Below are 14393 nucleotides of genomic sequence, written 5' to 3' on the forward strand. Positions count from 1 at the left end.
AGCAAAACTAGTCCAAACGAAAATCAAAGCATTTGATTAAACAGCTACAAAGTAATTAATATATTATCAATAATATTATACTCCTCACTTTCCACATATATATACACAGTATATATATATATACAGGCAGTCCTCGAATGACGACGTACGCGACCTATGACGTTTCCACTTTAAGACGCCCGTGCCTCTTCCTCTTTTCTTTTGTCCCCAGCACTATAGTGACTATGTTAACATGCAGTTAATATTCGGTTTAAGGTCAAAATTCAGATTTCTGAAACATTCTGAATATCCCGTTTACACGAATGAGTGGACAGAGTTGCTCCGGCATTTGAAGAAGCCACTGTTTGTCTGGGCATCAGTTATTTCACTCAGTGGTGGGAAGAGACCAGAACAATTAAACTGTATTCATATTTAATATTTGGATTATTCATATATATTCATATATATATATATATATATATATATATATATATATATTCATATATATATATATATATATTCATATATATATATATATATATACATATATATATTCATATATATATACATATATATATTCATATATATATATATATATTCATATATATATATATATATATATATATATATATATATATATATATTCATATATATATATATATATATATATATATATGAATATATATATATATATATATATATATATATATGAATATATATATATATATATATATATATATATATATATATATATATATTCATATATATATATATTCATATATATATATATATATTCATATATATATATATATATTCATATATATATATATATATATATTCATATATATATATATATATTCATATATATATATTCATATATATATATATATATATTCATATATATATATATATATATATATATATATATATATATATATATATATATATATATATATATATATATATATATATATATATATATATATATGAATATATATATATATATGAATATATATATATATATATATATGAATATATATATATATATATATATATATATTCATATATATATATATATATATATATATATATATTCATTCATATATATATATATATATATATATATATATATTCATATATATATATATATATATATATATTCATATATATATATATATATATATATATTCATATATATATATATATATATATATATATTCATATATATATATATATATATATATATATTCATATATATATATATATATATATATTCATATATATATATATATATATATATATATATTCATATATATATATATATATATATATATATTCATATATATATATATATATATATATATTCATATATATATATATATATATATATATATATTCATATATATATATATATATATATATTCATATATATATATATATATATATATACATATTCATATATGTGTATATATATATATATGTGTATATATATATATATATATATATATATATATATATATATATATATATATAAAGTACAAACCCCGCCATAATCTTCAGCTGGCGGGTAAACGAGCTCAGTTGATTAGGAGGACTTGTGGCTCAAGCCAAACTGTGGCAGGGTTTTTTTTTACTTTCTGGACCTGAATTTCCCATCGCTGTACATATACAAAAACACACACACACAGACACTTCTTCATGGCACCGTACCGGATAGTGAAGATCATTTATTCTGTCCAGATTTACTCACCACAAAGAAGATTTATCTTTGGCCCACATAGACAGACCAACACATCCAGATAGGCTCCTCTGGTGACCACACAAATATTCTCTCTTAAATGAGATGAGGAAAAAAAAAAGCAATTAGCTATTATGTTATTTTTCGTTTTATCCTTGAAACTGGTATGACAACTGTGAATACAATACAATATGATTAATGTACACTTTAAGATTAAATCAAGCAAAATTGGACACATTTGATTGACTGCCTCTATGGACAAAATCGTTGGCACCCCTTTACACCCATGGACAAAATTTTTGGCACCCCTTTGTTAATGAAGGAAAAACCCACGGCGGTCAAAGGTATAAAATAACTTGACAAAAGGTACCAAAAAATAACAAATAAAATACTACTAACTACTACTACTACTACTAATAATAATAATAATTAAAATGCAATGTTTATCAAAATTAACCATTCCATATCAGTCGCTGCTTTTTAATTGTGGTTCAAGAAAACTATTAAAAAAAAAAAATCATGAAATAGTCCTGGACAAAATTATGTTACCCTTAACTCAGGGGTGGGCAATTCCGGTCCTCGAGGGGCGGTAGTATCCTGCATGCTTCATATGTCACCCTGCTGCAACCCACCTGATTCAAATGACCGGTATTGTTATCCAGTTTATGCAGACCTTGCTGATTATATGAGTATTTGAATCAGGTGTGTTGCAGCAGGGAGAGATGGAAAATAGGCAGGACACTAGCCCTTGAGGACTGGAATTGTCCCTGCCTTAACTCATTTTTGCAAGTTTTGTTCCACAGCCTTTTGAGCCACTGCAATCAAACATTTTTTTTAAACTTTCAATGGGACTTTTGCAAGCATCAACAGGTATTCTGGCACACTCTTTATGTGTGAACTGCTCCAGTTGTCTGAGGTTTAACAGATGCATTCTTCAATTGGCACGTTTCAGCTCCTTCCACAGATACGTATTCAATCAGATTTAGATCAAGGAAAAAGGTTACTTCAGAAAAAATGTTTTGCTCTTAGCCATTCCTGCATAATTTTAGCTGTGTGTTTTGGGTCATTATTGTGTTGCAAGACTCATGACCTACTACTGAGGCCAAGCTTTCTGACATCCAGCAACACATTTCTCTCTAGAATACTTTGAAAGTCTTAAGATTTCATTGTACCCTGCACAGATTCAAGTATTCCTGCGCCAGATTAAATATGTTTCACAGTAGGCATAACGTCCTTTTCTTGGTATGCATCATTTCTGCGTCAGTAAACATAGAGCTGATGTGCCTTGCCAAAAAGTTCCAGTTTTGTCTCATCTGTCCATAGGAAGCTTTGTGGTTTGTCAACATGAAGTTTGGAAAATTCAGGTCTCGATTTTTTATGATTTATTCTCAACAGTGGTGTCCTCCTTGGTTGTCTCCCACGAAGTCCACTTTGGCAAAAAAAAAACAAAGCAAGGTGGGATCTGACACTGATGTACCTTGTCCTTGGAGTTCACCTTTAATTTCTTTGGAGGTGGTTGTGGGTTATTTTGTTACTATTATTGTATGTCTCTTCAATTTGTCATCAGTTTTCCTCTTGCAGCCACATCCAGGGAGGTTGGCCACAGTCTCGTGGATTTCTGAAAATGTGCAACTGAAGTCAGAGGACCATCAAGCTGCTTGGAGACGGACATATACTGCAACCTTTACCTTTAACCATGCTTCTCTAAAATGTCCTTTCTAATATGAGACAACTCTCTCATTTGCTTGCTCTGGTCCATGTTTAGTGTGGTACATGCCGCACTACCAAATAGTAGAGTGACTACATTTCACAGTTTTAATAGGCCAACAGACTGACCACTAGTTTGAAGACACCTATGATGCTAATTAGAGGGCACACCTTGGTTGAACATGTCCCTGTGGTCAAACTTTTTTTAAGCTTTACTAGGGTACCATAATTTTCATCAAATTATGTTCTATTGTTATTTTTTATTACTTTTGTCCGATTCAGGTTATTTCTGTGACCACTTTGGGTTTTTGTTCATTGAGAGGGGTACCAACAATTTGGTCCATGCGTGTGAATCAACATTACAGCTGAAAAGATCATGTCATGTCATGATCTGACAGATATTAATCAACAGTTCAATCCAATGATCTCCTAAGGTGAGCAAAACATATCTCTTTAAATGCAATGAATAGGAGCTGAAACTAAAACTAAGAAAAGCATCGCTGCTGTTAATGGGTCATCGGACTGTGGCAAATTGTAGCTTGCTAGTCACATGAGATGCCCGAGCTAAACAACCTCAGATTTGAGCGGAAAAAAAAAAAGTATGAATGCACTCCCTCAAGCAGATACAAGAGTGACACATAATTAAAAAAAATATATATATTCCAGCTGCCTCATATCAGTGTTCAGATTGAGCAACTTGTGTGGTCAATGTATATTAAGTTTATGTGCAGCCTCAATCAAGACTATGCCCAGCCTATGAAAGCCCACAACTGTGTGAGAACAAGAGAGACTGTGTGAGCTCAACGTCATCTTTTCATCAAGCAGATATTAAACACACAAGCATGCACACATGCGCAGACACGAATCGTGATGCGAGCATGGGAAGAGTGCGGCTGTTAGCTGAGTATCCTTGCAAAAAAGGTTCACAGGTGATTTTAAGGTCAATTAAAGCTAATAAATTGGAATGTCGGCATCAATGGCTGCAGTCATCACAAAATCTAGGGCTGGATTTACATCACATGGATCAATAAACTAATTTTTATCCCTTAGCTCCCACGTGGCCCGATTCGGGTATTAGTCATGGCAGCATTAAGGGGAAAAAAAACGTGGAATTGGATATCCTCGAATTGAAGCTCCAGGATGAGGCCTCTAATAGTGGATACTATGGATAGCATTTGATGTGAATTTGCTATTTGCCCAAGCACTTGCATCATAAATGAATAGATCAGATGTTCCGTCAACACAATCCTGCCAACAGCAAAATAAATTGTTCAGTTATTTCACTCAGTGGTGGGAAGAGACCAGAACAACTAAACTGTATTCATATTTAATATTTGGATTATTTATTGACTGTTAACTTGTGTGTTGCTGCTGCTCATTATTGACACTCGTGTACCTATTTACAGTATATGCTTTTTGCCTTGTGCTCATGCTGGTTGTTTCAGGTGTAAATAGGCAGTCAACAAAATTGAACATATGCTATGGGCATAAATCAGAAATAGATTCTAGACCTGCAGTGCAAGTAGTGGCCAAACAATCCTCAACATGTCCGTATGACTCCATTGCGTGAATATGATGTTCAAAGCAATGTTTTTCACACTTTTTCAGTTCTGTAGGTGGATGGAATATGGATTACAAAAGTCGGTTCTCATTGCCCCCTCCATGAGCAGTCACCTTATCGTGATGGAGAGGTTTGATCCTAGGAGCTAAATTGCCTAGGGCTTTATGCCCCTGGCATACAGGTCCTAAGTGAGGGACCTCACAAAGTATAGTTCACAGACACCCTATGATGATTGATGATGACCATATTCCCTTGCTTGGACGCGGGTCACCAGGGACTAAGGGGGGTCAGGTGCACTGTGAGCTGGGCGATGGCCAACGGCAGGGACCTTGGTGATCCGATCCCTGGCTACAGAAGGTGGTTCTAGGCATGTGGAATGTCACCCCTGTTGCAGGGAAGGAGCCTGAGCTGGTGTGCAAGGTCGAGAAGTTCCGATTAGATACAGTCGGGCTCGCCTCCACACACAGCATAGGCTCTGGTACCAGTCCTCTTGAGAGGGGTTGGACACTCTTTGACTCTGTAGTTGCCCAAGGTGAGAGGCGTCAAGCAGGTATGGGAATACATATTGCATACTGCTTAGCGCCTGAACGTTGGAGTTCACCGGTTGGACGAGAAAGTAACCTATCTCCGCCTTCAAATGGAGGGACATGTCCTGAGTGTTGTTTGAGCCTATGCACTAAACAACAGTTCAGACGATCCACTCTTTATGGAGTCCTTGGAGAGGGTGCTGAAGAATGGGGACTCCATTGTTCTGCCAAGAGACTTCAATGCTCACACGGGCAATGGCAGTGAGACCTGGAAGGGTGTGATTGGAAGGAGCGGCCCCAACGATCAGAACTCAAGTGGTGTTTTGCAATTTGATTCCTGTTGTCAACACGGACGTTCAAGCATGAGGGTGTCCATTAGGGCTGTTCGATTTTGCCTAACAACAAAATCCCGATTATTTTCTCTCAAACCCGATTTTACGATTAAGATTTCTTTGTAAAATAAAAAATAAAGAAAAATGAAGTATTTGGAATGTCTTTTATTTAAACTTAATTTTTCTTTCTTTGAACTTAAAATGCCAGTCAATTTAACTTAATACACACAAAACAATCCATTGGGATTAACAGCATTTTACTTACGCAATAGAATTCAGATCTGTTCTTAATTAAACCAATAATGAAAGAAGAAAGTGCATATACCATCTGAAACGAAATCATCAACATGAGAGAAGGTAGACAGTCAATTCTGTAAACCAAACAGTCTGTCAGCAAGTCATTTTGCCAACCAGCTAGTGACTAGCCTTTCACCTTTCTCCCTGGTCTTACTTAAACATAAATCAATGATTAGTGCAAAACTGTCACTCAATAACACAATGCGTACGGATGCATAGTCATGACCAGAGGTCCGTTGTAGAGGAGAAAAAAGTGACGCCTTTCAGACGTTGAGTTACTTGCTCACGGGGCACACACACTACACTACAGATCTATATTTGCCCAATTTATTAATTAAACGCTCACTTGCCTGAGAAAATAGCAGAATTGCCGGTAGCGCCGGTGTTGTTGTAGTCTTTCCGGACTGCACGCTCGTGGGAGGAAGTGGAAATGCAGAGGAAACTACGGTGGCTTAGATACACCAAAAATAAAAAATAAAAATCGAAAGTGCCGATTTGAATGTTTTTAACATCGTTTTATCCAAAAAATTCAGTTTTGGTTCAAAATCGCTTAATCGAGCAGCCCTAGTGTCCATATGTGCACTTGGCACTCAGACACTCTAGGACACAGTTGGATGATGGACTTTGTGGGTGTGTCATTGTGCTTGTGGACACATTTCACTAGGGTGAAGAGAGGGACAGAGCTGTCAACCGATCACCACCTGGTTGTGTGTTGGATCCAATGGTAGGGGAAGATGCTGGCCCAACCTGGCAGACCGAAACATGTTGCGAGGGTCTGCTGGGAACATCTGGCAGAATCCCCTGTCAGACAGAGGTTCAACTCTCACTTCCAGCAGACCTACGTCTTGGGGGAGATGCAGTCTGAGTGGACCATGTTCTCCATTGTTGAGGTGGCCAAACCGGAGCTGTGGCTGTAAGGTGGGTGGTGCCTGTCATGGCGGTAAGCCTCGAACCTGTTGGTGGACACCAGTGGTGAGGGATGCCGTCACGCTGAAAAAGGAGTCCTATCTTGCCTTTTTGGCTTGTGAGACTCTGGAGGCAGCTGATGGGTACAGGATGGCCTAGCAGAACACTGTTTTGGTAGTAACTGAGGCAAAAATTCAGGCGTGGAAGGAGTTTTGTGAAGCCATGGAGAATGACTTCCGGATGGCTTTGAGGAAATTCTGATCTACCATCTGGCGTCTCAGGAGGGGGAATCAGTGCACTCAACACTATGTACGTTGGGAATGGGGGGCTGCTGACCCCGACTCAAGACATTGTGAGTCAGTGGGAAGAACAGTTCAAAAACCACCTCAATGCTACGCCTTCTAATGAGGAAGCAGAGTCTGGGATCTCTGAGACAGGCTCTCTTATCTCTGTGGTTGATGGAGGTAGTTAAAAAGCTCCTTGGTGACAGGGCCCTGTGGGTGGATGACATCCACCCGGAATTCCTAAAGAAACTGGAGTTTGTGGGGCTGTCCTGGTTTACATATCTCTACAAAGCCGTATGGGCATCGAGGACAGTGGCTCTGGATTGGCAGACCTGTATAAGAAGGGGGACCATCACCCCACCGCAGGGTGTGTTCCAAGTTGAAGGTGATCACACTACCCAGCCTCCCTGGTAAGGTCTATTCAGGGGTGCTGGAAAGGAGACTCTGTCGGGAAGTCGAATCTCTGATTCAGGAGGAGCAATATGGTTTTCGCCCTGGCCGTGGAATAACGGACCAGCTCTACACCCTAGGCAGGGTCCTCGAGGGTGCATGGGAGTTCCAGTCTACATGAGTTTTGTGGACTTGGAGAAGGCGTTCAACCATGTCCCTTGGGGAGGGTCCGTTGTGGCAGGGAAGGTTTCTCGACTTACCAGTTGAGCTAGGTTCCTACCGTCACCTATGGTCACGAGCTGTGGGTCATGTCCGTAAGAAGATGATCCAGGATACAAGCGTCAGAAATTCTGAATAGTATGAATAGGGTGAGGAGCCAGATGAGGTGGCTCAGCCATCTGATTAGGCTGCCTCCTGGACGCACCGGCCCGGGGAAGACCCATCACATGCTGGAGAGACTATGTCTCCTCGCTGGCCTGGGAACATCTTTGCATCCCCCCGGAAGAACTGGATGAAGTGGCTGGGGAGAGGAAATTCTGGGCTTCTCTGCTCAAGTGGTTCGCCCCACAATCCGACACCAGATAAGTACATGGCTGAATGGATGTTTTCCCACTTACATACACAGCAATTTTTTTCATCACTGTACCAACTGCTAAATCCTGTCGTCACTGCTACACTTGGCCCCAATAAAAGTATTTAATGGCCAAAACAAAAATTCCTTGGCTGCACATTTAATCAAGTCAAACTGCAATGGTTTGCATGCGCCCCCCGCTATGCTTTATTGGTTGTGGCTTTTGTTTAATCCTGATAATTTGCTAATTATGGTTTATACAGATCTGATCGGCTGGATCGGATGAGCAGATTTTCTGCATTTTGTGCAAAATTGGTGGTCGGTTGCAATGTCACAATTTAATAACCCTAACGATCAATGATCCCATTGATCGGATCTGTAAAATAAGACAAAGCAAACACTATCTCGTTCACTGCAGGGAGGATCTGTGCGGCCACTGTTAATAATCCAAGATTTGTCATCATATATGATCGGATTAAAAAAAAAAACAGCCATCGTTTTTAAATCATTTTGTGGTCTTTTGGGGTGGTGTTGGGCCGCCCCCCATTTTCTGTGTATTGAATGTTTATCAACGTTTAGTTGTTATTTTTTCCCAATGCATTTCAGTGGCTGTCAATAATATGCAAATTTTGGCTATTCATTGGCCGGGCCAGTGCCATTTACTTTAGAGTAAATAATAGCGGTGTAACGGTATACGTGGGTGCATTAATGCGTTTCAGTATGCCATGTTCGGTTCGGTCCACTTGCGTACCATTTCTGATCAGCTTTTGTTACGCGCGAGTAGGCGAGTTTTCACATGGACGCTATTGAGTGATGCACGCTTAGGAGATTTGGGACACAGAAGAGGAGCCAGTACGCCAGAATTCATGATAAATCATAAATACATGGATAAATGGCATTATAATGGCATACGCAAACAAGCCAGAGCACAAAAACCCCTGCGATATCCTGTTTGGGAACATTTTGGCTTTCCTGTTAAAATCGCAGATGGATGTGGATAAGTCCCAAAGTTGTGTGCCGACATTGCTACATGGAAATCGCCGGCTATATTGCATAATGCTGTCTAACATAATAACACACTCAAAACGGCATCATCCGACTGTGAATGTTTCTTCGATGAGGAAGAAAGCAGTCTTTTTAGCCAAAAACTTTCAACTTAAATATTGAGATTTATCATGTGCTGTTGAACACTCAAAGATTTCAATGCCTAAAAAGTGTATATAATTTCATAAAGACTTTTTAAAGTTACTGTATTTTTTTCATCATCAAAAGAGTTTTAATATAGTTAGCAATAATTGTAACTGTTATTGTAATTTTTTCATCACAAAAGGTGTATACATACAACAGTGTGTACTGTAATGACAACTTGTCTTTAACTTGAATACTTAGATGTGTTACGACACATCTAATAGGCTGCTGCTGCTAAGTGTTCAAAGATGTCAGTGTCTATAATTTATTAAATTAAGAGATCTTTATTGTTAGTGTATTTTTTTATTCTGGTGTAATTTCTTAGAATATTACCTGAATGGTTTGCTTTTATTTATTTTATTTTTTTTAAAACGTACCATTTACTTCTCATCTTTTCAAAATAACCATAAAAAAAACAAAAAAAACGTTATTTTTTTTAAACGAAAATATACCGACGTTTCCAAGAAACTGAACCGAAATGTGATGTAGGGTACCGTTACACCCCTAGTAAATAAAGTTTTTTAAAATAGATTGGATAATTTGTTCCAGCTTTTGATCGGATCAGTGATCGATTATTGTTTTTTTTGTAACTCACTGGTAGGTGATCGGCTCTAAAATTCTGGTCAAAATACACTGACATGAGCCAGAACAATGACACACTAAAAGATTGTTTCTTCAAGATTGTTTCTTTAAATCAAGAAGAATCATAAGTTTGGCCATGTATTCAAACTATAATATGTATTCCAACAACATTTGTCCTTTGCATTTGAATCATCACGTAATGAACATGGCAAGCCAAACTGACATAAAGCAGGGGACAACATAGAGCCGAGTGCAGTTCTTTTTTGTGTGTGTTTAAATCAGTGGTGTTATGGTTCTGGCTGCATGAACAAATAAAAAGAAGCTAGCTGCTTTGGTAAGCAAGAATTCACCTTGTCATCCTAATTAAGACTCATCAGTGTAACCATGCGAAGCTAGCAGGGCTACTGTTGCTAACCCAGTGACCCTGTGTTCTCTGCTGATCAGATGAGAAGAGAAACCCTGGACTGACCCCAGCTAGGAAATATAAAGAGGGAGGAGGGGTTGCAGCCGAGCAATAATCTGTGCTCCATCTCAAAACCTTAATTTTGGGTAAGAGGTCCAGAGGTAGAGGATATGATGGGGGTGTCCAGGTAGGACAGAAGCCAGTCCCTTTGAAATTGAAGCCTCGGCAGGACATGAAGCGGACATAGTTAGGGAGGGGACGACTGGAGGGACAAGGAACTATTCTTTTACTGGGGGAGTTGGGAGGGACTGAGGGATGCTTATCTGTATGTGCATGTGTCTAAAATTACCGAGAGGCGAGCCACATGCGCTGAAGGACAGCTTCACCAATTCCATTTCCTGCTGGCAGGGGTCTGTGTGACTCACTCTGGTAAGACTGAAGCAGAAACAGCACCTACAAAAACATTGAATTACGCATATTAACATTAATTCATTTAGTAACAATTTACTTACGGTAGTTATCTTCGGGTGAGGGTATTGTATTAAAGGTGTGTGCTTACCATGTGAGTGTGAGTGGTTAAATGGACAAATTTTGTCAATCCATACACAATCACACACTCAGAAGTGCAATATTGTGACTACCGTCAATGTTGATGAGTGTATAAAAAAAACTATATTGATATTATGAACAGTGGTGCAGCACGCAGCAGCACAAATGCTGATAAGAACTAGGAAAAGACATTCATTCTTAGTATTTCTCTGTATCTGTTCACTGTAAATTAATAATAATGGTAAAAAAATATTGACTAATTTTGTTTTTTTAAATCAGAGATGCAAGTATACTTTTTTAGATGATTCGTGATTCTAGATGATTTTGCGCTGATTCCGAATCTGCCCTTGTTTTTTCTTTTCCACTTCAGGTTTTAATCATCATCATCATCATCATGAGAACAATAATAATACAATATGTAATAGAGCAATACATTTATTAATATTTGAATTTACGGTTAGGCTCGGCCAAAAGTGTTGTTTTTTTTTCTCGACCGTCATAGCAATAAATTAAATCGCATGGTAACATTCGTATTGCGCAAGCTTTTATGGGTCAAACTTAAAAACAAAAAATTTAAATAAAAAAAAAAAACTGATGCGCTAGAAAAAAAAGGAAAGATATATTTTTTTAAATCAGTGTCAAAATGTTTAGGGATGTTTAGGGACACAAAGTCATCTCTGACTAAAATTTGATGTCGACCAGTGTAACCAGTGTCTTTTCCTGATACTGCACCTTTTACTAACAATGTTAGAACATTCATTGGCTCAGTCTAATCATGTTTAAAAACCATTCTGTACATGGCAAGATCAATATTTTGACAAATTGAGTTTTCATTTCATTTTAGAAAAGAGCTCTTTATATACAGTATTATTTATCATCTACACTCTCAATACTCAACTACATACATATTCATATAATACAATACTAACAATGGTGATGTGTTATTTGGGGGAAAAAATGCTCTGATTGTGTCCTGCGAGAATGTGTGAATACATACATAAAATAAAATGCTCAAGCTACGACAGTGTGTGATGCCCTCGTGATTGGGAGTGTTCAAAGGCCAGAGCACTGGCTAACTAGCCGACTGGCTGGGTGGCTGACTGGCTGGGGTGTGTATTCTGGGCCTTGGTAAGTATACTCTTTAGGTCTGGGCCATGGCCACAGACAAATAGGAAGCCATTCATTACACTATGCAGGGAAGGCAACGTGGGGAAAAACCAGGCTGACCACGTAGCACTGAGCCTGGCCTGCCCCTTCTGTTCTCCTGCAGTCTCCACACCAAGGCAACACCCACTGGCTCACAAAAACAGCCTGCACAGTCCTTGGACCATCTTTCTTGTGCTGTCATTTTATAAAGGGCTTTTCCATAACAACGAGCCAGTGTCAAACGGAATCCCAAACCAAATATGGAACCATTCAAATGCTTTTCAATGTTGAAAATGTGCTACTCGGGGATGGCTAAAATCTTGCCCGCAAAAGTGGATTTAAAAGGTCTACACGACCCTCTTCAAATGCAAGGCTTTTGTGATTTGAAATGAATACATGATACCAAGATAACTGATAATCATTTCAAAACCTTTTCACCATGAATGTGACCGGTGTACAGGTTAAAACCTGTACAACTCAAGTGAAACAAAACTATTTTGTCAAGGGAAAGTACAAATAAACAACTGTGACAATACGGTTGGTTGCGCAAGTTCATAATTTCCTCCACCTTGTCTAAGGCCGCTGTTCCAGCTAAAGAAAAAATGCTTCAAAGAGTGATGCTGTCACCACTGTGCTTTACTGTTTCTATGGTAGTCTTCTGGGGATGAGCTGTCGTGTTTGCACCAATTATACCTGAAATGTAGCTGGGCTTGGATGTTTTTATTCATAAGATGTCACCCTTCCCCTTTTCCCAGACAAGAATATAAAGAAGACAGGAGATGTACAGCCAGCACTTGCTAGAAATTTCTGTATCTCGTTCAATGTTGCTGTCGGACTCTTAGCAGCCTTCCTCTCCAGTTTCTTTCTTATCTTTTTATGACATTTGGAGGGAGGTCCAGTTCTGGTTTATGTCTTAGGTTATGGTCTTGCCATATTTTCTGCACTTTTTGATGGCTGTCTTCACTGTGTTCCATGGTATATTTAATACCTTGGAAATGCTTTCCTAACCTTCTCCCGGCTGATACCATTACAAAATCCCGCCGACCATGGCTTGTGCTGTAAAATGTGACTAAATGTCAGAAAGAGCCTATAGGCCTAGATAGGCCAACCCGACGTTGGCCAATTGTGACAGACGCTTACCCCTTGTGGCGCCGGGTCGACTGTCGGCACGTCACGCTGGAAAAATACGCAACGACAGACAGCGACGCTGACCAATAAAGTACCTTCTGCGCATGCATGAGATGTAATACCCTTCCATACCATCGGCGGCGGAAGTCAGTATTTCTCATTGTTTAAAAAAATCCAACCGGAAAGCTATTGGCCAGGGGCGGATTATAAAAAACGTAAACAATGCATTCAGTTGTAGTCTTCGCTCACGAACTCCCACGCGAAGTAAACCCTCACATTCTTGACACGGTATTGTGAAATACATAAATTGTCAACCCTCGCTCTTGTACTTGTAAGAAGATTAAGGCAGCAAAGGCATGCTCACTGTTTGCTAGCTAACAGCCAATCAGAGTGACCAAATGTCACGACCCTGATTCAACATGCGAAAACGCCCCCAGACGCTTCCTGACCGGTTATGACGCTACAACGGTGGTCACAACACCAATCAGACGGCGCAAGCAGACACCATGACGCTTCACGATCTCCGACGTCAGATTGGTATATCTATAGGCCCTTACTCATAGGCACTGTAAATGGTAGCGTGTGTGTGGTGATTCTCTTTAAACATTATTTTGAGTGTGATTGGTTACTTACAAACACATCTGAACAACAAATTCTGCAACAACAACAACATCACATTTATTATTTATTCTATTCATTGATGTCAAAAAATTATTATTTTATAAACATTCTGCTGTACTGTGTGCTGCTGAATTTCTTCTCTAGGTACAGTATCATTAAATTATCTAATTTTACTTTATTTCAGGTTATCCTAATCCATTGAAGTCTAAAGATGATCAGATAAAAAATGTTCCAATAGTAGAGATTTTTGCCCCCATGTTTGATCATCATGAATTAACTCAAATGCATGTTTCAGCTCTGTCAGAATTTGAAAGTAATCAGATAAGGGGTGACAAAGTAAGACACCTGCGATTTTTAGACGCTTCCTGTCACCACCAGGTGTCACTGACTAATTGAGAAAAACTGAAATATGCCTCACTACAGGACGAGTCTTTCGTCATAAAACACAGATTTGATCTAGAACACAACTTGAGAAATTTCTTGT

General features: G+C 38.4%; 1 protein-coding gene across 6 annotated transcripts in view; it reads right to left on the reverse strand.

The window, feature by feature from the left end:
- thada (THADA armadillo repeat containing) overlaps window positions 1-14393 on the reverse strand; it is a 102606-nt gene that overhangs the window by 35866 nt on the left and 52347 nt on the right. For all 6 annotated transcript variants that reach the window (XM_086044787.1, XM_086044786.1, XM_086044785.1 and 3 more), the window contains exons 30-31: window positions 10815-10918; window positions 1730-1812 (exon numbers count right to left, since the gene is read on the reverse strand). In XM_086044787.1, coding sequence (XP_085900913.1) covers window positions 1730-1812; window positions 10815-10918 — 187 coding nt within the window. The remainder of the gene's footprint in view (window positions 1-1729; window positions 1813-10814; window positions 10919-14393) is intronic.

The sequence above is a fragment of the Filicampus tigris genome, chromosome 11, assembly GCF_054856515.1.
Source record: "Filicampus tigris isolate MCC_2025a chromosome 11, RoL_Ftig_1.0, whole genome shotgun sequence".
NCBI classification, from domain to species: Eukaryota; Metazoa; Chordata; class Actinopteri; order Syngnathiformes; family Syngnathidae; genus Filicampus; species Filicampus tigris.